The sequence below is a fragment of the Phaenicophaeus curvirostris genome, chromosome 9 (assembly GCF_032191515.1).
Source record: "Phaenicophaeus curvirostris isolate KB17595 chromosome 9, BPBGC_Pcur_1.0, whole genome shotgun sequence".
NCBI lineage: Eukaryota > Metazoa > Chordata > Aves > Cuculiformes > Cuculidae > Phaenicophaeus > Phaenicophaeus curvirostris.
This window is the reverse complement of record NC_091400.1, coordinates 35,687,028-35,709,682: the sequence shown is the minus strand read 5'-3', so window position 1 is coordinate 35,709,682 and position 22,655 is coordinate 35,687,028. Positions and strand designations below refer to the sequence as shown.

The window sequence follows — 22,655 nt, the reverse complement described above, 5'->3', positions numbered from 1 at the left end:
TCTTAAAACTCCGCATGCGGGTAACGGGCTATTGTTTCCAAAAGGATGCTGAAGAACTGGAAAAGTTCAAAGAGGGCAGCAAACACAATCAAAGACTTGGAGGGTGGCCACTGCAAGGAACTAGGTAGGTTCTGTTACTCCAGCCTGCGTGAGGTGTACGCATCAACTGTTTGCTGTTAGAACCTGGTTAATCAAATCTAACAACCTGGAGCCATGTTCCCCACACACAAATGGAGGTGGTTTCCCATGCCCTGGCTAACGGAAGGCATAATTACTAGGTAAAGGATGTTGTGGATGTAAACCAGTTCTAGCTCAAAAGAGAAGAAATACTGAACAGATAACCCCTTTGAAGGTTACTAACTAGATGGACCACATCAGGCTGAGAACAGCCCTAGGTTAGAAGTGTTTGGAGGCTATGACAGTATTCTAGGCAGCATGGGCTGAAAGAAAGCTTTGGTGTGAGCCACTATAGCTGTGTTCTTATGAAGCCTCTTGTGCTTAATTCCTGTTTTATCTGTGTCTTTCTTCTTGTATCCTTCAGCTCAGGGCCTTTGGTGTGCTTCTACAGGATTGCTCGGAAAAGGAAGCAAGTTGTGAGGCTGGTGCTAGAAAACACACAGGGTTCTGCGGGTCCCAAGGAAAGTCTGAAAGCCACTTATTCTACTGCTGCTCCCTCTTAAGAGGCATTCCTGTCACACTTGTTCTTAGGGACATTAAGTGCTTCTGAACAGGGTGCCAACGTGACAAAATTGCTGTAAGGCCTGCTTGAAGCTGCCCAGCCTCACCAGTGTTTGACAGCAGATGACAATGCACAAGTCCAGCATAGAGCACTTCACAAACCACCTCTTGATGGAACCAGAACGTCAGTAGCTGTGCTGTGGTTGAGGAAGGCAGGTGAAAATTAATAAGTGCTCTCTATCTAATGGGTGGAAAGCACCAATAAGGGGCAGAACCAGAGTCATGGGTCCAGGCGATGCCATGACTCTGGGAAGCAACTGCCTGGTGGATGCCAAATCCTGGGATCCTTTTAGCAGAGCTTTCTCTGCCTTCAGCCCCATGCTGGGCAAAGCAAACGAGCCTACTACTGACCATGCTAACAAACGTGGTGGGGGTGTTCTCTGCTGTCTGCCTTGCTCTCTAAAAACATCTGAAGAGAGTAAAAGATGATGACAAAGCAGTGAATCTTGATAGGAAGGATCTAAATGCCTCTGCAGCGTGTGAGGTTTTCCCAAATCTCTAGAAGCTGCTGTTAAATCTCTAGCTGGATATTGTGGACTCCTTGGATAACAGGGCTTTAACTAGATGCCTGAGCTAGAAGCTTGTATATCATTCCAGTGTTTCCTGCTAGTTGTAGGAGTTGTATTTCTGTTGGAAGGCAATCAAAACAAGAGGAAAAGAAGGCTTATTTTTTGACGGGTAGTTCCACTAAAAACTGGCTGTATTCCTGCTCTGGCGCAGCAGCTCTTGCAGCACTAGCAATGTAGCTGACTGTGTGGTCACATCTGTGTCCACATCTGGACAAGAAATGACTAAGCTTACTGAAAGTTGCTGTTTGTTTCTCCTATGAGATATACCGTATCTTATAGTCTTCACCAGAATGGGGCATAACACCCAGTGTTGTGATGTTTGCTCTTCAGAAGACATAACTGAGGGAGTTGGAGCTTAGCAAAAAGTTTAGGTGTAGTGGAGAAATCTGAGTTATGGGTCATCCTGTAGCCTCCAGTTACCTCCTATGCATGAAATGGGGTTAACCCTGGGGCACGATGTGTATGAGAAGGGGGTTCTGAGAAGGCCTTTGCCAGCTCTGTGGTTGTTATGGTGAAAGCTTTCCAGCTAGGGCTGGCCAAATACGTCTGTTACAAAAGAAGGAAGAGTGCAGGCTGGCTGGACTTGTAAGGAGATGATTCTTTATTTGAAGAAAGGAAAAATTGCTTATGAGTGTCTCTGATTCTAACTTAATTGCCAAAACTGCAAAGAATAAATGAGGAGTTCAGTTCTAGACTCTTAGGAAAGAGAACAGTCAGCATGGATCTGCCATGGCACATCACATTCCAGCGGCATCGTGTCTTTATGATAGTTGAGAGTTCCTGGGAGCCAGAGAGGGTTGACAGAAGTGGAATCCTTTGCGGTACAGCTTTGGATACTGTCTTGAATGACGCCTTTGTCATCAGCAAAGCTGAGATGAGAGCCTTGGGAGAGGGGGAGTGGACTAGCGGAAGTGTCTGTTTCTAGCAAGGACTGGGGGATGGAAAAAAAGGTCCACTGTGAAAGAGAGTGGATGGTAGCAGCTGGAGAGTGGGAGAAGTGGGTCTGTTTGGAACCAAAATCAGGGATAGACATTGAAGCCCCGGCTGGAGACAAATGAGCCCGGACTGAGCGGGGTTTTGCCAGCGGGCTCCAGCAAGGATGCTTGGGGCAGATTGTACCAAACCTGCATCCCATGTGGGTCACTGCTGACACGCCTGCGTGGACCAAATATGAAGGCGTGAAGGCTGCCTGGAATGTCCATTCGGAAGCAGTGGAAGTGCTGCTCTCCTGGCCGGGCTGCGTGCAGGGGCTGCTCTGGGAGGTGCCCCACAGGAACAGGGAGCAGAATGGAGGGTAGGCTGTGGGGGCACCACAGCCTTTTCTGAGAACTTTTAATTCCAAATACATTAGGAAGAAATTCTTCATGACGAGGGTGGGGAGGTCCTGGCCCCGGTTGCTCAGGGAAGTCGTGGCTGCCCTCTCCCTGGAGGTGTTCAAGGCCAGGTTGGATGGGGCTTGGAGCAGCCTGATGTGGTGAGAGGTAGGAACATGAGCCAGCAGTGGCCCAGGTGGCCAAGAAGGCCAATGGCATCTTGGCTTGGATCAGACACGGCGCGGCCAGCAGGTCCAGGGAGGTTCTTCTCCCTCTGGACTCGGCACTGGTGAGACCGCTCCTCGAATCCTGTGTTCAGTTCTGGGCCCCTCACCACAAGGAGGATGTTGAGGCTCTGCAGCGAGTCCAGAGAAGAGTAACGAAGCTGGTGAGGGGGCTGGAGAACAGGCCTTATGAGGAACGGCTGAGAGAGCTGGGGGTGTTTAGCCTGGAGAAGAGGAGGCTGAGGGGAGACCTCATTGCTCTCTGCAACTACCTGAAAGGAGGTTGTGGAGAGGAGGGAGCTGGGCTCTTCTCCCAAGGGACAGGGGACAGGACGAGAGGGAATGGCCTCAAGCTCCGCCAGGGGAGGTTCAGGCTGGACATTAGGAAAAAAATTTTCACAGAAAGGGTGATTGGGCACTGGCAGAGGCTGCCCAGGGAGGGGGTTGAGTCCCCTTCCCTGGAGGGGTTTAAGGCACGGGTGGATGAGGTGCTGAGGGACACGGGTTAGTGATTGGTGGGAATGGCTGGACTCGATGATCCCGTGGGTGTCTTCCTACCTGGTGATTCTGTGCTGGGCTTTGAGGTCACTTCCAACCCAAACCACTCCCTGTGTCTATGGAAACTGTCACTGCTCCCCGCGAGCGGCACAGACAGACCCACGGACACACAGGGCCCCGCCCCGCGCGCCCACGTGGAGCTGCGCATGCGCGGTGCGCGGCCGCCGCTGTGCCCGGGCGCACGTAGCGCGGCCCCCCCGGCTCCCCCGCGCGCGGCCCGGGGGTGGGCGGGGCCGGGGCGCTATAAAGGGCGCGGCGGGGCGGGCGCGCGGCCGCTATCGCTGGGCGGCCGGAGGCGGTGTGTGCGCGCGGCCCCGCGCAGGTGAGGGGGAGGAGGACGAGGACGAGTGGGGGGCCGGGCCCCGCAGGTGAGGGGCCCGCGGGGCGGCGGCGGTGGCTCCTCCCGCGGCGCGGCCGGTGCGGGCCCCGCGGCCGCTGCGCAACGGGGCGGGGGCAGGGCCGCGGCCCGCACGGCTGCCCGGGGCTGGCCGGGAGGGCGCCTCTGCTCGTCCCTCCTGCGCCCTCCGAGCTCTGAGGGGAACGGTACTTACCACTTACAGAGAGACAGTGTCACAAGGGGTTGCTCAGCACCCACTTTTTTTTTTTTTTCCTGCTAGGTTTAGTCGGGGGAGTTGCGGAGGTGCCGAAGGGTTCAGCTGCTCTGGTTCCCTGCAGACAGCGCTCAGGGCTTGGGGCGTGAAAGGAGCTGGCGGGGAGGAGCGTTAAAGCGGGATCCCGGCTTGGGGAGCCGAGCGCTGCTGCCGGGTGCTCGGTCTTTTCTCTCCTGTTGCTTTTGGATCAGTGCTGGATACGCTTGAATGTCTCAAACTGTACTGCAAAGCCTTCGGTTTGACCTAGAGTCAAAATCAAAGCTCTGCGCTGCTTCTTTATTATGTGCTGTTGGAACCAGTACTGATTTTTTTTTATGTTTGTTTTTCCTCATGCGCCCAAGTTTTGCTGTGCTAAGAGCATTAATTCTGCAGTGATTGTAGTTGGGGGGGGACGTGTCTTCTATCTGTGAAATTCCTTCAGGAGCTGGAGCAGTAGCACCATTTCATGAGCCGCTGTCTGAAGCAATTCCAAGTCTGTTGGCGTCCAAACCAAACTAGAAATGAGTGTATGGGGGGGTAAAACCACCTTGCCTTCCAGCAGAAGCTAGTTGGTGTGGCTTTGTCCACTTTGCTCGTTCCCTGTATAGCTCTCCTGTACATGTGGCACCGGTGAGGTGGTGCTGTGGGGGCGGGAGCTGCTGTGGAAACCTGGTTTAGCACTAGGGTTCATGGATGCAATCAAGCCAGAGGAGAGTGTGGCTCTCTGACCTGTAGAAAGTTAAATGTTGTGGGTTTTAAACATTGAATGGCCTTAAAATCAAGCGTTTAAATGTATGATTTTGAGGTGTGCGTATAGGTTAAGAAAATACCCAGTGCAGTTTGAAAAACATAAAGGATAGATAATGAGGAACGTTGTGGAAGGACTGTGGATAAATAGAGGTTTATGGGAGGAACACTGTCACCATTTTGAGGTTGATAGCGATAAAGAAACTTTTTTTTTTTATTAAGTGGTTTGAAGGCATACACTTGTTGAAAGAACCTTACTTAATTACTTCTGTTTAACTGAGGGCAGACAGTAAAAGCCTGTGCTGAAGCATCATCTCGGCTGTCACTCGTACTCTGTTTCTGGGCAGTGTTCTTGCAGTAGTATCTGAACAGCCTGCAGCTTTCTGCAAGAGGAGCAGGCTGGCTGCTCGTGCAGAGCTACCTGTGCAACTGTTACTGGTTTTCATTTGCTCAGCATTGGAATTGTCCTGCTTTCCTCATAATTGTTCATAATATTCCCAAACGTTCCATGTATCTCTCTAGATAGCCTGCTAATCATAGAATAACCAGGTTGGAAGAGACCCACTGGATCATCGAGTCCAACCATTCCTATCAAACACTAAACCATGTCCCTCAGCGCCTCATCCACCCATCCCTTAAACACCTCCAGGGAAGGTGACTCAACCACCTCCCTGGGCAGCTTGTTCCAGTGACCCTTTCTGTGAAAATTTTTTCCTAATGTCCAGCCTGAACCTCCCCTGGTGGAGCTTGAGGCCATTAATCCTTGTGCAGAAAGTTAAATAAGATAGCCTCCTGCTTTTTGTGTCTAGTAAATGCTGTGTTCCCTTGCTGGTATTCTTTGTCTTGGCTTAGGAAGCCGTAAATGGGCTCCGAGAGGGCTGGGTCCATTCAGTCTTACTCTGGAAGAAACTAAGGAAAAACTTGCTTCAGTATGAAACTGTGTGCAAACAGGCCTGTTCTGTTGTCACTGACGAGTGCTCTCCAAGTTGGCAAGGAATGGTACTTAAAACTTGTCACCTGCTTGACTCCAATGTGAGTTCTCATCTTTTATTAGAGAACTTATGTAAGATTTCTTATATTGCAACTTCATTAAGAAGGCCAAACCATGCTGTGGTTTTTTTGTTAGCAACGATTCTACAAAATCTTTATTCTCTCGCTACTGGGATCTTAATTTAAAACAGCCTTTAAATAAAATGTGCTAGAGAACTTCAGTTCCTGAGTTCTAATGCTTCTGTCCTGGCAGTTTTGATGATGTGACTGCAGCGAAGTGTTCTCTGTACTTAGTGCTTACTCTGGGAGGTCTCGCATTTTCAGAAGTACATCCAGTCATGTCATTAGACTGACTGAAACTGTATCCATAGAGACAGGAGCCTGTGGAGAGCAGTTCTCCTTTGGGGTGCTGTCCTCTCCCCCTCCCATTCAGCTCATTTTAACTGGTTTATTTTTTTTTAATGGACAGCGGGATACAGTAAGGATTGTGAGGGTTGACCAGTAAATTTGAAGGTCTTGGTGATACATTGTGGCAGGCAATTTCGAGTAGGCCACTTATTTCTTAACTAAACTAAAAAGCTGGTTTGGAATTAAGTTAGAGCTATTCAGAATACTTTAATATTGAAATATGCCTTCAGTTTCCATTGTCTATCTGTATTTTTCTGTTGTTTTCTGGATCCTTGTAAGCACCTGGGAGCCTGGAATTGTGATGAGGGGATTTGTATAATAAGGCTCTTAAGTTAAATGTTTCAGTCACCAGTTAGTGTGACCTCAATGGTTTTTAGGTAACATCAGTCTGTGCTGTCTTCATTTTACCTTCTGCTGGCATAGATGCTACAAGCACATCCCTTTATGTTTTCGGGCACTACTTGTGGAGCCACAGAGCTGGAACCTTTAAAGTCCCCCAAAACCCGTAACTTGGTTTCATCATTTGAGATGGCATTTGTTGTGTATTCCTGCTGCCTGGGTAATCCTGTGCTGCACTTGGATTGCTGCTGTGTTTTCCTTGTATTTTCATGTTGGTTGGTTCTATGCTGTTTTCCCATTCCTTTTTTTTGTCTGCTCTTCCATGTTTTACCTTTCCAATGCTTAGCAAATGTACTTCTCACAAAGTTGGGGGTCTCCGTGTTGAACTTGTCAGCCGGACTCCCACTTCTGTGTGTGTGTAGTGGATTCCTCTCCAAGATGCTCAGCTGCCATATCTGTGCCTGAGGGACAAGGCTGAGGAGTTGAGTCTGACAGGAATAGCACAGAGAGGATTTTTTTTGTCTTGTTTTACTTCATGTCACTGAAAGGAAGAAATTAAGCCTACTTATTTGGCAGCTTGTATGTCTAGAGATTTCCAGCCTCTCAACTGAGCTTTGTTTTCTGTGCTTTGAGAACCCGAAGCTGATCCTTTTGCTGTACTTTTGAAAGCCTTGGTACTTTGCAGCTGCTGTTAGGGCAGTGGAAGCTTGGCTGGCTGCTGCCTTGGACTCTTGTTTCCTGCTCTGAATTCTGGCTGGGAGGGAAGTAATCTTGGGTGAGTAGAAAGCTTTTATGGGAGTATGAGTCCTTGCAAATGGTGGAAACACTGGAGACTATGAAAGAAAAGACGACTGAAATTGAAAGTGACTTCTGGATGTCATCTAGCCTTTTTGAAGGAGGGTGAGCTTGGATATTGAGCTCGGCTGCCCACAAGCTTGTCCTGTTCCATTCTGAATTTCTTCAAAGAGGAGGAAATCCATTTTCTCTGGGTAACCTCTTCTAATGCCTGACTGCTGTCGCCATGAGAAACTTTCTTTTTGTACCTACATAGTTTCCCTCACTGCAATTTGTGGCCCTTGCCATTTGCTCATTGTTTTGCTCTGTGTCCGTGAAGGTGTGAGGAGGGAATAGGGTTGCAACTGCGTCCAAAGTCAGACCTGTATTGGAGCAGGCCCTAGAGGCAGGTAGAGAAGAGGAAAAGTTGTTTCCAATGCATGTTACTCAAACCAGCTTGAAGGCATCATACTGTCATGCAAGGTAGAGGGCTGTCACCAAGAGCTGTGGCTGGAAAAGAGATGTTATTTTCATCGCTTTTTTGGTGTGGATTCTCTTGCTTTGTGTGTTAGAGAAGTTTCGTATTGATTAATAGCAAAATTTAAACTTCCTGAAGCTTTCCTTGTGTTTCACTGAGCATGGTAGATAGCTCAATGAATTCTGAGCACTGGTAATGTTAGCAAATATTTATTGTGCAGTAGAACTGTTTGTAATTGACTCACGGATGTATTGGCTTGAGTGCTGAATGTGCAGGAGCTACTGTGCTTTATGCAGAGCAAACCGTGAATCAAGTGGTCTTGTTAATAAGAGTGCAGGTACACATTGGTGTCGTTGTGCACGTTGACACGGCTTCCTTTCAAGAGTGAAAGGAAATTTGCCAGCAAGAAAACTTGATTCCAGCAATTACTCAATCGGAGTGCTTGTTTAACAAGACAGACTGTAGCTACAGAAGAGGTAGGAACAGCTGCGTAGTTCTTGCCATGATCCATAGTTTATGCTGAAATCTAGGTAAGTGTTACAGGCTAGCTGGAGGGCAGCATGTTTGTTCATTGCCTTTAGGTCTCTAGTGGCATAAATGGATTGGGCCTGTGCTGCTACTGGAAACAACAGTTCTGCATTCCTTTGTTGGTTTTGGCTGCCAGTTCCTGGCTCCAAATTGCCCTCTGGTGCCCTCAATGTTCCATGGCTGTGTAGCAAACTGTCAGAACTGAACCCAGGTGAGAGGAGCTTTAGGATGATTTATTAGGTTAGTTCTGTTTGAATTAGTCTGATTTAGCTTGTTGCCTGGCTGCCTGTGGAGGGGATGAGCAAGTGAGGAGGAGGTGAGGAATGCAGGGCTGGTTTAGAGCATTGATGAGACAGGCTCCTGGCTCAACTTGGGGAAGGCGGTGCTTCAGGCTCCCCTCTCTGAATTTTTGCTTTACAACTTTGTTTCAGCTGGTGAATGTGTCAGAATGTTTCTGCCCTTCAATTTTTGTCATGCAGATTTGGGATGATTTATAAGGGTTGGAGATTGTGCTCCTTTTCTAGGCTCTTGGGGGTTTCCTGTTTTGTTTGTGCCAGGAATTCTGTGCTTGCCCTGTCGAAGAGGCAGTCTGCAGTCAGTAAATCTACACTTACATACTGCTCTTTCTGTAGTGTCTAGAGATGAAGGGGAGGGAACTGCTTGCTGACCCTTCAGGGGCAATATAAGAAGAAATCCTGCCTTCTGGCGTCAAGATCTGTGCTCCTGGGTGGGATGACTTTTCTTTGGATGACGTTTGCACTTTCCTGATTTTGTTCACATCTTCCTTGTGCAAATGGCACATCTGGTTTTGTGTGGTTTACTCTTGGAACTGTCAACTTGAGCAAAGGCATATTGCTTTCTTCCTTAAATAGTCTGAGCCATATGGTAAATGGACCTGCTTTGTGATGTTTCTTTTTATTTTTTTCCTTTTCTTTTGTTTTTTTCTCCATTAGTTGTCTTGCCATTGGAAGAGTTGTAGAACAGTTTGTTAGTGCATGCAATTGTTCTTGGTTTTCTGAGCAGATACATCACAGGAGAGTTTAAGCTTTTGTGTTTGGGGAAAAAAGTAAATCTTATGAATTCCAAGACAACATAATTAATTTTAAAGTATGTAGTAGTGAGGAAATCCTAGTCTGTTAAAGAGTTCAGGATCTTGAAAGGCTGAGACTTTGTGTAATGTGTATTTTAACTTGATATTATGGTTTTTTTCAGTGGGGTTTCTGGTGCTTTTTGCAAAGTAGTGTCTTAGATGTCTGCAGCGTCTTAGGCATCAAAAATTGAAGAGTGCTTGTGAAGACCCTGGCTCTTCTTTCTTCTCCACACAAGACAAAAGTATGAAACTCTGCTGAATGGTGTCAATCCTCTGTGAGAGCTGCGCAGGCTTACTGATGCTTACACTGCTAATGATGTCCTGCTACCTTAAGAACTAGTTGCATCCCCAAGAGAAGAAGCTGTCTTGTTTGGGGGTTCATGCAACTTTCTCTTAACAGGGATATTTTACCTACTCCATTTCTTTTCTAGGTACGTGGTAAGAGGTCACAGCTATTGAAATATGGCATTCAACAAGATGTGGTGTACCGTAGCCCTTGGACTTCTGCTGCCTTTCTCTTATGCCCATACGGACTTCTTCACTTCCATCGGTGAGACATGCTTTGGTGTATGTGCTGCATAGCCAAAAGAATTTCTCAATAGCTTTCAAAACTGATTCTGCAATGATGCCTTGATGGCATGCAAGGCTTTAATTGGTACAGAACTAAGTCAAGTGATAAGTTCTTATGACCTCACTGACTCCTCTCTTTTGGGAGAAATACGCTTTGCGTTAAGTCAGTCAAATTATCTAATGACCCAGGCTCAGCTTTGTAGTCATGATGTATTCTTACAGGCTTGGGATTTTAAGCGGAATTTATGGGGTGCTGCACATGTGTAGAAGGAAGTGGAACAGCTATTGAGAGTACATAATGGTACTAGTATGCCAGTACTCTTGGATTCTGACAGCCTGAGACACCGTGTGGCTTGATGAACCAGTTTGGCTGCCTGTTTGCAGGAAATGAAGCACTTATTAATTAATAACAGAGTCTGTTAGGGAACCCATTGAAGTCATGCAAGTAATCTTGAAAGCAAAGTACTGGATAATACTGCATATCAGACATGAAGGCTTTGTGTGTTCCTCTAGCTTTGTCTTTGTTTGCTCTGCATTATATATGCTTGCATGAAAGATTACTCTTGCAACCTACTTCTTTTCCCAAATGAATCCTAAATTAGTTCTAATAATAAATATGTGGTATTACATTAATTTCCATGGCAACGAGCATGGTCAAACATGAGATTTTCCCCTTCAAAAAAAAAATGAAGTGCAAGAAGGCTTATTCAAACATGCCTTCAGGATTATTTAAGCAAATGCAGAAGGACTTTGGGGAAGAAGGAGTTGAAGAGGGGAAGAAAGTTTAGTTTCTCCTTTTCTAACCAAACTAATTTCTTTTCTAGGCCATATGACAGACTTAATTAATACAGAAAAAGATCTGGTGGTGTCACTGAAAGATTACATCAAGGCAGAAGAAAGCAAGCTGGAACAGATAAAAAAGTAAGCAGCTCATTTCATAATCCATAGTTAATAATTTAAATCCACCCTAAGTGATTCCCAAGGCTGACTAGATTTGAGGAATTTTTCCTCTGGGGCAAAGTTTAAACTAGCAGGCTTTGCTGGGTTTTTGTCTTAAGTTGTTGTCTCCAGGCCATTGGTTTGTTTTATGCAGCTTTCTAATGATGGAATCCAGTCAACCCATTTTCTGTATGGTATTTAGGACTCCTGCTTGCATGTAATACCCAAAGGGATATAATTCTTATGACCATTTGTTTAGTGGAAACTAAAACCTGGAAAGTCTCCAATTGAGTGTTAAAAGGACTGCAATGATACCCTAGATATATAAGAAAGTGTTGGCATGGCTGTATTTCTGGAGTGGCTAACCAAGGAGTAGTAATAACACCCTACAGGGGCAGAGTCTGTCTGCATGCTATATTTAGATATAAAAGTAAAATAAAGCAAAATAAGACTTCTTTACTGCTTTTAAAAATAACAAGAGATCTGGATGTTGTCATTTCGGTGTTGCTTGATTCTATAGGTGTGAGGACCAGAGCCCGGTGTCAGATTTTCTTAGCTAGAAATAAAAATGTTATGCCACTGAACAGGGTGGTTTCCTGGTTTCCAAAAGCGTGTGTAAATCTGTCATGAGTATGTTTAAACAGTTTTAAGTGCATTTTATTGTAGCCTTCATGTATTACATTCTACCATCCAGGAAGAGAGAGGGTTCTGTCAGACTGTATTTGTTTTATCACTTATAGTAGAGTTGGAATTGCTCACAGGTTTGGAAATAATATAAGTATATCCTTTACAGCTACAGATTGATTTAAATGTGAAGATTGCATGTACAGAAATGTGCAGGTATGGCTTATCACACAAGCATGACAGGTCTGTTGTTAATATGTTAGAGGTGCCTACTGTCAGATCAAAAAAGTCAAAATGGCTGTCAGAGATATTAAAAAAAATGGGAAAAAAGGCCAGCATCATTTGAATTAGACTGAAGGGTGTCAATTGCTTGTGTTTGCATAGACTCAGACAGATGATTGCTTGCTGAAATGCAGAAGACACCTCACACCTATGGGTGCCTTGTGGTGGAGGCTTTTATGAAATAGAGACTACTTGAAAGGCACATTGGCCTTGTGGTTGTGGCTCACAGTTGCAGCAACTTGCAGCTGCTCATTAGGTTTGATAGTCAGGCAGCAGGAAATGTATGATGGATTTGACTCTCTGCAATGTGGATTTGTTAAATTACAAGCTCTTCATTTAGGAGCTCAATTTGTTAAAACTGTCGTCCTCAGCTTGCAAGAGGCTGGAGGTGCCCAGCGGTGCTCTTTGGGTGTTCCATTTGGGAGGGAGCCCTGTCTGCTGCATTGCTGCTGGAAAGAACCCAGGCAGGGGCTGGTAGGGCACAGGGAAACAACTCAAGGTAGTGTGGGAAGAGTGAATGCAACCAATGGCACGTCTAACAGCTGTAAACATCGGCATGTCTCAGGTAAAGTGGGCAAACATAATTCAGCGTGCCAAATTCTGGAACAAACTGAGTGGCAGCTTGTGTAGAGAGTTCTCTCCAGGCTACGTATTTTTGTATTTGTTCTGTATTGGGGTTGATGTTCGGTATTCTGTGAGGTGTGGCTTTTTTAACAGTAATTTATCCTGTTTTCAGGGCTTTGTTACATGTCATGTTCTAGATCTGCGTTATTTTGGAGAGAGAGGGCAAGTGCTATTGTTCTACAGGCATGCAGGAGCATAGTGCTGGTGCTTATAGTGTGAGCGATGTGCTTGCTGACCTGAGCCTGGAGCAGGCTGCTGGGTTTTTCATTAAAGCAACAGGTGAACAACAGTAGTTGTTTTAAGTCTTGCTTGTTTCAGAGAGTGTTGGAGCTGTGAATAGCTTAGGTCATGGCAGTGTTAGAGGTTTGTGGAGGCAGAACTGTAGCACCCCAGTGTGCATCTGGGCCCCTCGCTGAGAAGCACAAGAACTATGTATTTCTTAGTGCAGGGTTACAGTGGTGGGAGGTAAGGGGCTTATCATAGATTTAAGAGTGAGTGTCTGAAAGTAAAATAGTTTGAGACAAGCGTTTTGTATTTGAACTGCTTTTTCATAAATTTTAGGAAAAAGTGCTTTTAAACATAAAGGTGAAAAATGTGGATAAAGCTTTGGTTTTGATTGGTTCTGTATGAAAACTCCTAACGGGGCTGCTGAGGCACTGCGACTGGTGTTTGTAGGGATTCTGTTCAGCAGTGTTTCAACAAAGGCTGCAAGAGCAACACAGGATTTAGGCTGGAGCTGAGGAGGAAGATTTTTTTCTTTTATATAAAAAAAAAAGAAGAAAAGAAAAAAGTCCCTTCTGCTCCTTCTGGGAGAGCTTTAGCTATAGATAATGTCCAAGCTTGCAATTCGTGTTGTCATTTTTTGTTAGCAAAGACTGAGTAGCTTGGAATCAGTTTTATAGGGCATTGGCAGGCTTTAACAAAAGACTTTAATGAATATATGTTTTCACTACAGATGGGCAGAGAAACTGGATCGTCTGACAGATACTGCCACAAAAGACCCAGAAGGTTTTTTGGGACATCCTGTGAATGCATTTAAGTTGATGAAACGGCTTAACACAGAGTGGAGTGAGCTGGAGAGCCTGGTTCTGAAGGATATGTCAGATGGTGAGTGTGCCTGTAGTAGGAACAAGGACCAGATTATAATTGCTTTACTTTACTATGTCTCTTGCATGTTGTGGTCTGAATTAGATTTGTAAGTCTGCTTTTGAGATGTCTTCATAGAAAATAATCCTGGAAGACTTGCCACTTGTCAGTGTGGTTCAATTTAAGTTTGATAAAAATTAGGAAAACTCTGATGTTTAAACTGAGTTGTATCCTTGGATGCTTTAAAGTTTGCAAGGGATCAGGGCTTGCTTCATGTACTCTCCCACTTTTTGCAAACTAGTATTCTAGGAAATTCATCTGTAAATGTGATGACTCTATTAAAAAAGGGGGCAGAACTCTGCATAGTGTCAAGCATGTGAGGACTGTCTTTGAGTATGGTCGAGTGCAGTGGCTGCTGATGTGCTTGGTGCTCTTGAAGTGTGATGGTTTGAGACCTGAATGTTGGTGGAGGCTGAGTGTTTGTGGAATAGGTCTGAATTAGTGTAGTAAACACTTTGCTGCTTCTTTTCCTCAGCAGGAGTGGAAGCTCTTCAGTAGGACACAAAATAGTTGACTGTGAAAGACTTAACAAGGAAGTAGGGATGATTATTTCCTTAGTAAGAAATGTGAAAAACTGGGCCTTGCAATACAGACCCAGGGTAACTGTGAGAGGAACTTGGCACGTTCAGTTTCCTTGTTCCTATGAGTGACTCAACGTGCCAACAGAAAAGGTTCTTCCCCGTGCAGGCAGAAACTTGGACCCAGTGCATCGTAAACATTCCTTCTGAAAGGGGAGGCTGGTGGGGCAGAAGGAAATAGTGGTTTGTCTTGTTTTAAGGTAATTGACAAGAAAAAAAGGAACACTGGGGGAAGTACAGCCTAGTAAAAGAAAGGATGGAAAGGGGTGAAAGTATATGATATCTTTCTAAAGCAGAAGCACCTTTCCATAAACCAATAGTGTTACCAGTTGTGAATAGTTGAAAAGGAATACTGAAGAGTGGTAAAAAGTAACAAATTTGGCCAGTTCATTAATTTTTTGATGGTTTTACAGCTGAGTGTTGTGTATTATGCTTTGGTTTGGGTCATGCTGCTTAGTTTTCTGTTGAGAAAGATATTGGCACTGTCCTCAGTTAACATTGCTTGCTGTGATTCTGGATTTCGGGACAGAAGAGTTTGTCAAATACAGGAGTTAATTTTCTGAAAATGCTGGAGGGGCTGTCAGTTTGTTCGAAGGGAGGTGCTCAGGGCAGGCTGATACCATTTGTTTTGGTGGCTGTGCGTACGTGGTGCTGGTTCTGCCCTCTTGGGTTTCTCAGGTTCCATGTCCCTCATCAGTGCAAACAGATGTCAGCCCCTTGACTGGGGGTAGCAGAAGGGGGAAATAACATCGGCTCTCCCACTGAAGAGAAGGTTGATCCGCTGGCTCTGTGGGAGGGCCCTGTGCATCACTGCATTTGCAGTGGGTGTGTGTGTTCACCAGAGAGCAGTAGGAATGTTTTGTAGCAGAGGACATGCTGACATCTGACTCCCATGACCAGTGAACAGTTCCTAAAGAGAAAATTGTTTGACATGATAGAACCTGCTTGTCTTTTGTTCCATAAATGTCATCCTGGCGCTTCTTTAAAGAGCCTTACCAAGCCCCCTAGTTTTCCTTTTTGATAATTCCTTTGCTTTCTTTTCACAAAAAAAATCTAAATGCCAACTTGCCAACGTGTGTCATGAATTCAGTTCAGAGTTGTGTAAAGATGAATCTTGAGAAGCTTTTTTAACTTTGCGTATTTCTTAAGTTTCTGTGTAATGTTAACGCCCAAGTCCACAGAAAGCAGTTCAGCTCATAGAGGCTGCTTAGTTGCCAAAGTCTTGTGGAAAGCTGCTTTCATCTTGTTTTTCACCTTCATATTGACTGGTCTTAATCTTTACAATGTTATTCTTGTTACTGTTTGCTTATTTCCCCTCCTAAATTATTTGTAAATTCCATGCTAATAATTGAAAAGCCTTGTGGAAGGAGGATTGAGTGGCATGGTTGCAAAACCTTATGATATTATCTGTAATATTCTTTATGGACAGTGGTCTTTTTGTTGCCCGTAATTTTTTTTTAACCTGTTATAACAAAAACAATTTCTAAGTAAAACCAAAGGAATATTTCTGTACTTTAGAAACAGACTCAGGGCATTTGTTGGTGCTCTACAGGACTAATAGCTCTTCTTGACTTATTCATGGCCTTCCCTGAAATAGCTTTCCCTGGAACAAGGAGTTACTTCCTGCATAGAGTTTATAGAATTCTTGGGACAAAGGAGGCCAAGTGTTATGCTGTCTTCCCAGGCTTTATCTCCAACATGACCATCCAGCGGCAGTTTTTCCCAAATGATGAAGATCAGACCGGTGCAGCAAAAGCCCTCTTGCGGCTTCAAGACACATATAATTTGGATACAGACACCCTCTCAAGAGGCAATCTTCCAGGTAAGATTCAGTGATGTTACTTTCTGAAGACACTGAGCTTAGTAACAAGTATCCTGATTACAAATCCTTTGACTCTGTTCCTTCTCTAACTGCATAGTGTGAAGGTGAAAATAGGAGAACATTTAAGTTAGCTGACGAGTTAAAAGTGGAGTGTCATGAGTTGTTGAATGTTGAACATAGGCTGAGGTAAGTTCCTCAAAAGTGAGGAACCTCCTGTTTCAGGCTGTGGTGGTGAAGAGGAGCCTGTAAAGCTCTGACCTGCTCTGACACATTCCTAGGTCTGTTGCTGTGGTGGGTCTGTTGGCAACTGCGTCCCTGTGGCTCCCCTGCCTGGTGCTAGCATGCTGCCCCAGTGCGTGCAGCTAAACTGCACTGCACAGAAAGCAAGCTTCTTTCTGAATTGAGGCTCTTTGTCCTGTCATTCTCCTCAGTGCTCATTTTGTGCTTGTTGCTAGAATTGAAAATTTATTTTTAGTTGAATTCTGCATCATTCTTCTAGTTATGGTAAAGTAACTTAAAGCTAATAGTTTTTATTAGAAAATTAATAGTAATAAAATCTTGTCTAGGTGAGCATTTTCCTTGTGTTGAAGGAGCTCTGCGCTGGCAGGTACCTGGTGTTATTGCACAGTGTAATGCATTTTAATGAAATGGTTCTATTATTTATTATGCCTTTCCTCCTTGTGGTTAAGGTAGGCCTTTGAGGTTGGGAGTGACTTAAGTTCATTAGAACTTAAACCTCATGGAGTTTATAAACTGAAAAATGAAAGACAGGGCACATACAGACTTGAGCTTATGTGGCATTATGTGAGGTAATGTTCAGTAGGTCTGTGAGCAGGAGAAGGCACTTCCTTGCTGGAAGACTTTCTCTGCCAAGTTTTCCTTGTTTCCTGTGTTTGAAAACAAGACTGCCAACTGGCAAAAAATGAACTCTATACAATCCATCTGTGTTTTTGCGAGCGCTCATTGTGATCAGATGCCCAATAAAATTAAGGGTAATTGGCTTTACATGCTATGATGTATAACCTTGCTTCTGGATTTAGGTCAAGACTGTCTCAATGATACACAGATGCATTCTACTGCAATGAGCAGTTTGTTACTGTGCATTGAGTGGGCTGTAGTTTATCACTCCCTTTGAACCAGTAAGCTGTCCAGACTGTGTGTAATAAAGTGTAATTGCAGAACCTGAAAGTTGAAAGAATAATAGAGAACAGGTTGGTCTCTTGAGAGATCCAGAGAGTTCATCCCACTTGGTTGCTTGTTTATGCTCTTTGTCCTCTTTCCTAAGGAATTTCTGGTTGGACATTTCATCAAGGTTTGACCAGAATTTTATCTAGAGTTATATTGCTTATTAATTCTTTCCTGCACTACAGGTTATGCTGTTACTTTATATTAATGATCAACCCTGTTTGGTTTCTGTCTCAAGCAGCCTTTTAAGAATTGCATTTTCATCACAGATCCACCAGGTTGGAAAAGGCCCACTGGATTACTGAGTCAAACCATTCCTATCAAACACTAATCCATGCCCCTCAGCAACTCATCCACCTGCCTTTTAAACACCACCAGGGATGGGTACTCAATCACCTCCCTGGGCAGCCTCTGCCAGTGCCCAATGACCCTTTCTGTGAAAAATGTTTTTCTGATGTCCAGCCTAAACCTCTCATGGCAGAGCTTGAGGCCATTGCCCCTTGTCCTGTCCCCTGTCACTTGGGAGAAGAGGTCAGCACCCTCCTCTCCACAACCTCCTTTCAGGTAGTTGTAGAGAGCAAGAAGGTCTCCCCTCAGCCTCTTCCAGGCTAAACACCCCCAGCTCTCTCAGCCGCTCCTCATAAGGCCTGTTCTCCAACCCCTTCATCAGCTTTGTTGCTCTTCTCTGGACTCACTCCAGAGCCTCAACATCCTTCTTGTGGTGAGGGGCCCAGAACTGAACACAGGATTCGAGGAGCGGTCTCACCAGTGCTGAGTACAGAGGGAGAAGAACCTCCCTGGACCTGCTGGCCATGTCGTTTCTGATCCAAGCCAAGATGCCATTGGCCTTCTTGGCCACCTGGGCCACTGCTGGCTCATGTTCAGTCGCTGTCAACCAACACCCCCAGGTCCCTCTCCTCCAGGCAGTTTCCAGCCAGACTTCTCCTAGTCTGTAGCTGCACAGGGTTGTTGTGCCCCAAGTGCAGGACCTGACATTTGGCCTTGTTAAACCTCATCCCAGTGGTCCAGCCTGTTCAGATCCCTTTGGAGCCTCCCGACCCTCCAGCAGATGGACACTTCCACCCAGCTTAGTGTCACCTGCACACTTGCTAAGGATGCACTCGATGCCTTCCTCCAGGTCATTGATAAAGACATTGAACAGGGCTGGACCCAGCACTCAGCCCTGGGGACACCACTTGTCACTGGCCTCCAGCTGGAGTTAACTCCGTTTCCCACCACTCTCTGGGCCCTCCAGCCAACCACTTTTCTACCCAGGAGAGTGTGCACCTGTCCAGTCCACAGGCTGACAGTTTCCTAAGCAGAACTCTACAAGGAACTGTGTCAAAGGCTTTACTGAAGTCCAAGACAACCACATCCACAGCCTTTCCCTCATCCGCTAGTCGGGTCACTTGGTCATAGAAGGCAATCAGGTTAGTTTGGCAAGACCTGCCTTTTGTGAACCTGTGTTGACTGGGCCTGATCACCCGCTTCCCACGCGTGTGCTTCATGATAGCACCCAAGATCACCTGCTCCATGACTTACCCCGGCACTGAGGTCAGACTGACAGGCCTGTAGTTTCCTGGGTCCTCCCTGGGACCCTTCTTGTCCACGGGCGCAACATCAGCCTCCAGTCCGGTGGAACTGCCCCGGTCAGCCAGGACCGCTGGAAGACGATGGAAAGGGCTTTGGCAAGCACGTCTGCCAGCTCCCTCAAGACTCTCAGACAGCTCCCATCCGGCCCCATAGACCTCTGCATGTCTAGCTGGGCAAGCAAGTCTCTGACCACCTCCTCTTGGGTCATCACAGCTTTGTTCTGCTCCTCTAGCTCCTGGGGATGTACACACAGGGAAAGCTTGCCTTCCTATTAACGACTGAGGCAAAGAAGGCATTAAGTACTTCAGCCTTGTCCTCATCCCTTGTTGCTCCTTCTGCATCCTGCAGGGACTGACTATTCTCCCTAGTTCTCCTTTTATTGTTGATGTAGTTATAGAAAGCTTGTTTGTTATCTTCATGTGTTGCTTCTAAATGTAGCAGGCTATGGCCCTGCAACCTGTTACCCCAGAGGATCTCTTTCTCCAAGAGGTCTCCGCTGCTGCACGCAACTGCCCCATCTTTGCTTTGTTTTAGAGTTTCCAGCTTCAGGCACGGAAACCTGAAATCAGTGGCTGTCATGGGATGGCTGGCAAGGTGTTAATTAGTGAGAAGAATTAAAGTTGTTCTGTGAGATACTGCATTTCCTGGACTCTTTCTTTAACTTTTTCATCTCTTAAGGCATGTCTTCAACAGGAGAATTTCCCTGCTTGAATGCAGCTGTGGGAACTGCTGTAGACGTTTGGGATGTATTAAAGATGTATTCAGGAATGTAATTTTAGCTGTAAAACTGACAGGTCCTGTTTCTTTTTTTATAAGATTGAATATGGTTTTTCATTGGTCCTTAATTTTACAGTGGCAAAAATAGGAATCTGTAATTTGCTCACTAGTGCTTTAGTCTTTCAGAGGTGTCTTCAAATGCTTCTAAAAACGACTGATTTAAAAAATCTTGAATGGCTGGGAAATTACTGACTCTTCTTTTTCTTCCCCCCACCCTCCAAAGTCCTTGCCAACAGGATGTGCTTCAGTAATGTTTTGAAAGTGATAATGCAATGTCTTTGAAAACAAATTTCTGAAACTTTGTATTTGGCTGACTATTGCTCTTGCTCCAAGCATTTGTGTGTTTGTAGAGGGAAGGCTTGTTTTATTTTGTTTTCCTCTAATGGTGAAGACATTTAGCTAACTGCTGGCAATAGAAATCTGCATCTAACCACTGTGAGTTCTGCCAAGGATTTGCAGGCTTTACATACTTGAACTGAGCCATCAGCAAGCAGCCAGCACAGGAGGGAGATGCTGAAGAATGGAGATAAACTGTACTGTAAAGAATAAGATATAACTGAATGTTACTCCAAAGATCATTTTGGAATTCTATGTTAATCCTGGTTTGTTTTAAATACAGGTGTGAAGCACAAGTCCTTTCTAACAGCTGAAGATTGTTTTGAGCTGGGAAAGATTGCGTACACTGAAGCTGACTACTACCACACTGAGCTCTGGATGGAACAAGCTCTGAAACAGCTGGATGAGGGAGAAGTGTCTTCTGCAGATAAAGTCTATATTCTGGACTACCTGAGTTATGCTGTGTATCAGCAAGGGGACCTGCACAAGGCCATGACGCTCACCAAACGCCTTCTTGAATTAGGTATGTGAGAGAGAGGTTCAGCACTATCTGGCTCTGGTTGGACAGGGGTTAGCTATGGATTTGTGCTGAGGAGTATGGTCTGCCCAGAATTCTGACTTGCATATGAGGTTTTAAAATGGATTACTACTATTACCATTAATATCTTTATGTATTTTTCAGTGCAATGAAATGTATGATCATAACCTATATGTATATAAAATGCATGTATTATCATAAATCTTATTTTGCTACCATATTTTTAGATGGAAAATTATATTGTAAACTACCATGTCAGACAGTGTCATGGTCAAGGATGGTTCCTTTCTGTTGAATTATTTTCTGCCTCTGATCAATGTGGGCTTAAACTACTTACCCATCTTAGTCATTATGGCCTGAAATTTTTTTTGTCTCATTATATCTTACTTTCCTGTGTTGGGATCACTTCCCCTTAGGTACAAGCAAGAACAAAATTAAGGAAATTTAAGTTAAATTGGTTGTACCAAAACCTATGCAGATTTATTTAAATGTAAATTAAGCATATTTGAGATGAAAAACTTGGAAAAATAAGAAATATGACAAGCTGAGATTGTCTGTTTTATGAAATATGAGAAGTATTTATGCTGCTGTGAATATTCTGCTGATGGACTCTGTAAAGGATACTGTGGGAAGTTCAGCACTAACCCTAACATAGCGAAGGCTGATGGGAACCATTTATTGGTGAACTGGAGCTAATTCTGTAAGTTTAGTGACTGTTAAAAGCTTTGTCACCAGAAATCATAATTCACTTCAGGGAAGTGTTTAAGTTTCATAGAACCATAGAATACCAGGTTGGTGGGGACCTGAAGGATCATGTGGTCCAACCTTTCTTGGCAAGAGTGTGGTCTAGGCGGGATGGCCCAGCACCCTGTCCAGCCGAATCTTTAAGGTGCCCATTATTGGGATATCCACTGCTTCCCTGGGGAGATCATTCCAGTGGCTGATTGTTCTTACGGTGAAAAGTTTTCTTCTTGCATTGGGTCAGAATCTCCCCGGGAGTAACTTGTACCCGTTACCCTTCTTCTCTTCCATGTGACTCCTTATTACAAGGGAGTGCCTATCTTCCTTGTAGCCTCCCTTTAAATAGTGGAACATGGTGATGAGATCTCGCCTAACTTTTCTCAAGGCTGTACAGACTGATTTGTCTGAGCCTTTCCTCACCCAGCAGGCTTCCCAGACCTTTGATCATCTTTGTAGTGTTTCTCCAGCCTTTTCACATATTTTTTTGCATAGTGGGGACCAAAACTGGACACAGTGTTCCAGGTGTGGCCTGACAAGCACTGATTAGAGTCGGGTAATGACTCTTTATCTCTGGTGATGATGCCATTGCTGATGCAAGCCAGTACCCTGTTGGTTTTGTTCGCTGCAGCAACACACCGTTTGCTCCTATTGAGCTTGTTGTCCTCTGGGACCCCCAGGTCCCTTTCTACAGAGCTGCTCCCCAGCCAGTTAGACCTCAGCCTGTGCTGCACTCCTGGATTATGTTTTCCCAAGTGCAGGCAAGAGTTTACACTTGTCCTTGTTGAACTTCATGAGGTTCTCTTCCTGTCCCATTTACCCCTCTCTTGTCAGATTGGCTTGAATGGCCAGACACTTTTTCTTAGTGCTTGGACTTCTGTGCCTACTGAGGATCCAGGCCTTGCAGTAACCAGTTTCTTACCTGTGAATGCCTTGAGCTTAGCTCTGAGAGCTACTTGTGTTTTCCTGCAGATGGATAATGATATGTGCATGATGCTGCAGGATAGCATTGCTTCCAACCTAGCTTGGGGTTTTAGCGATCCCATGAATGCTCTTAAACCAGAGCAGATGTTTCTAACTTCTATTCCAGAAGCAGTACTGTGCATCTGTTTGTTGGTTTTGGGTTGTTTTTTTCTCTTTTTGTAAATAGCCTCTTCGGGATACTTCTTCATAAGCTGGAAACTTGTCTGTTTCTTTGTCAACAGATCCTGAACATCAGAGAGCAAATGGGAATATGAAATATTTTGAATATATCATAGCTAAAGAAAAAGAAGCAAATAAGTCCAGTACGGATTCAGAAGACCAGTCAGAGAAGGAAACTGTGGTTAAGAAAAAGGATTACCTGCCTGAGAGAAGGAAGTACGAAATGCTGTGCCGTGGGGAGGGTCTCAAAATGGTAAAGTGGAGAAGACTGTTTTCGTATATGTGAAACAAACTGTAACAAAGCTATGTCAAGAATTTGTGGCCTGAAAGCAAGAAGGTTGTTATAGCAGTTGGCTGAGTGTGTAGAACTGAGAATCAGTGTGTTGGATTTCTTCCCAGTTCTGTCCAAAAGAC

The 22,655-nt window shown here is 45.0% G+C and overlaps 1 protein-coding gene across 4 annotated transcripts in view; it reads left to right on the top strand.

Annotated features, from left to right (window-relative positions):
- Positions 1-3,675: 3,675 nt before the first annotated feature.
- Positions 3,676-22,655, top strand: part of P4HA1 (prolyl 4-hydroxylase subunit alpha 1) — a 35,666-nt gene continuing 16,686 nt past the window's right edge. For 2 of the 4 annotated variants that reach the window (XM_069863912.1, XM_069863911.1), the window contains exons 1-7: positions 3,677-3,724; positions 9,778-9,896; positions 10,741-10,837; positions 13,341-13,492; positions 15,794-15,931; positions 20,106-20,345; positions 22,304-22,494. In XM_069863912.1, coding sequence (XP_069720013.1) covers positions 9,809-9,896; positions 10,741-10,837; positions 13,341-13,492; positions 15,794-15,931; positions 20,106-20,345; positions 22,304-22,494 — 906 coding nt within the window. In that variant the 5' untranslated portion in view covers positions 3,677-3,724; positions 9,778-9,808. Of the gene's footprint in view, positions 3,725-9,777; positions 9,897-10,740; positions 10,838-13,340; positions 13,493-15,793; positions 15,932-20,105; positions 20,346-22,303; positions 22,495-22,655 lie in introns of all 4 variants that reach the window. The other 2 variants (XM_069863913.1, XM_069863910.1) reach the window with 2 other exon arrangements.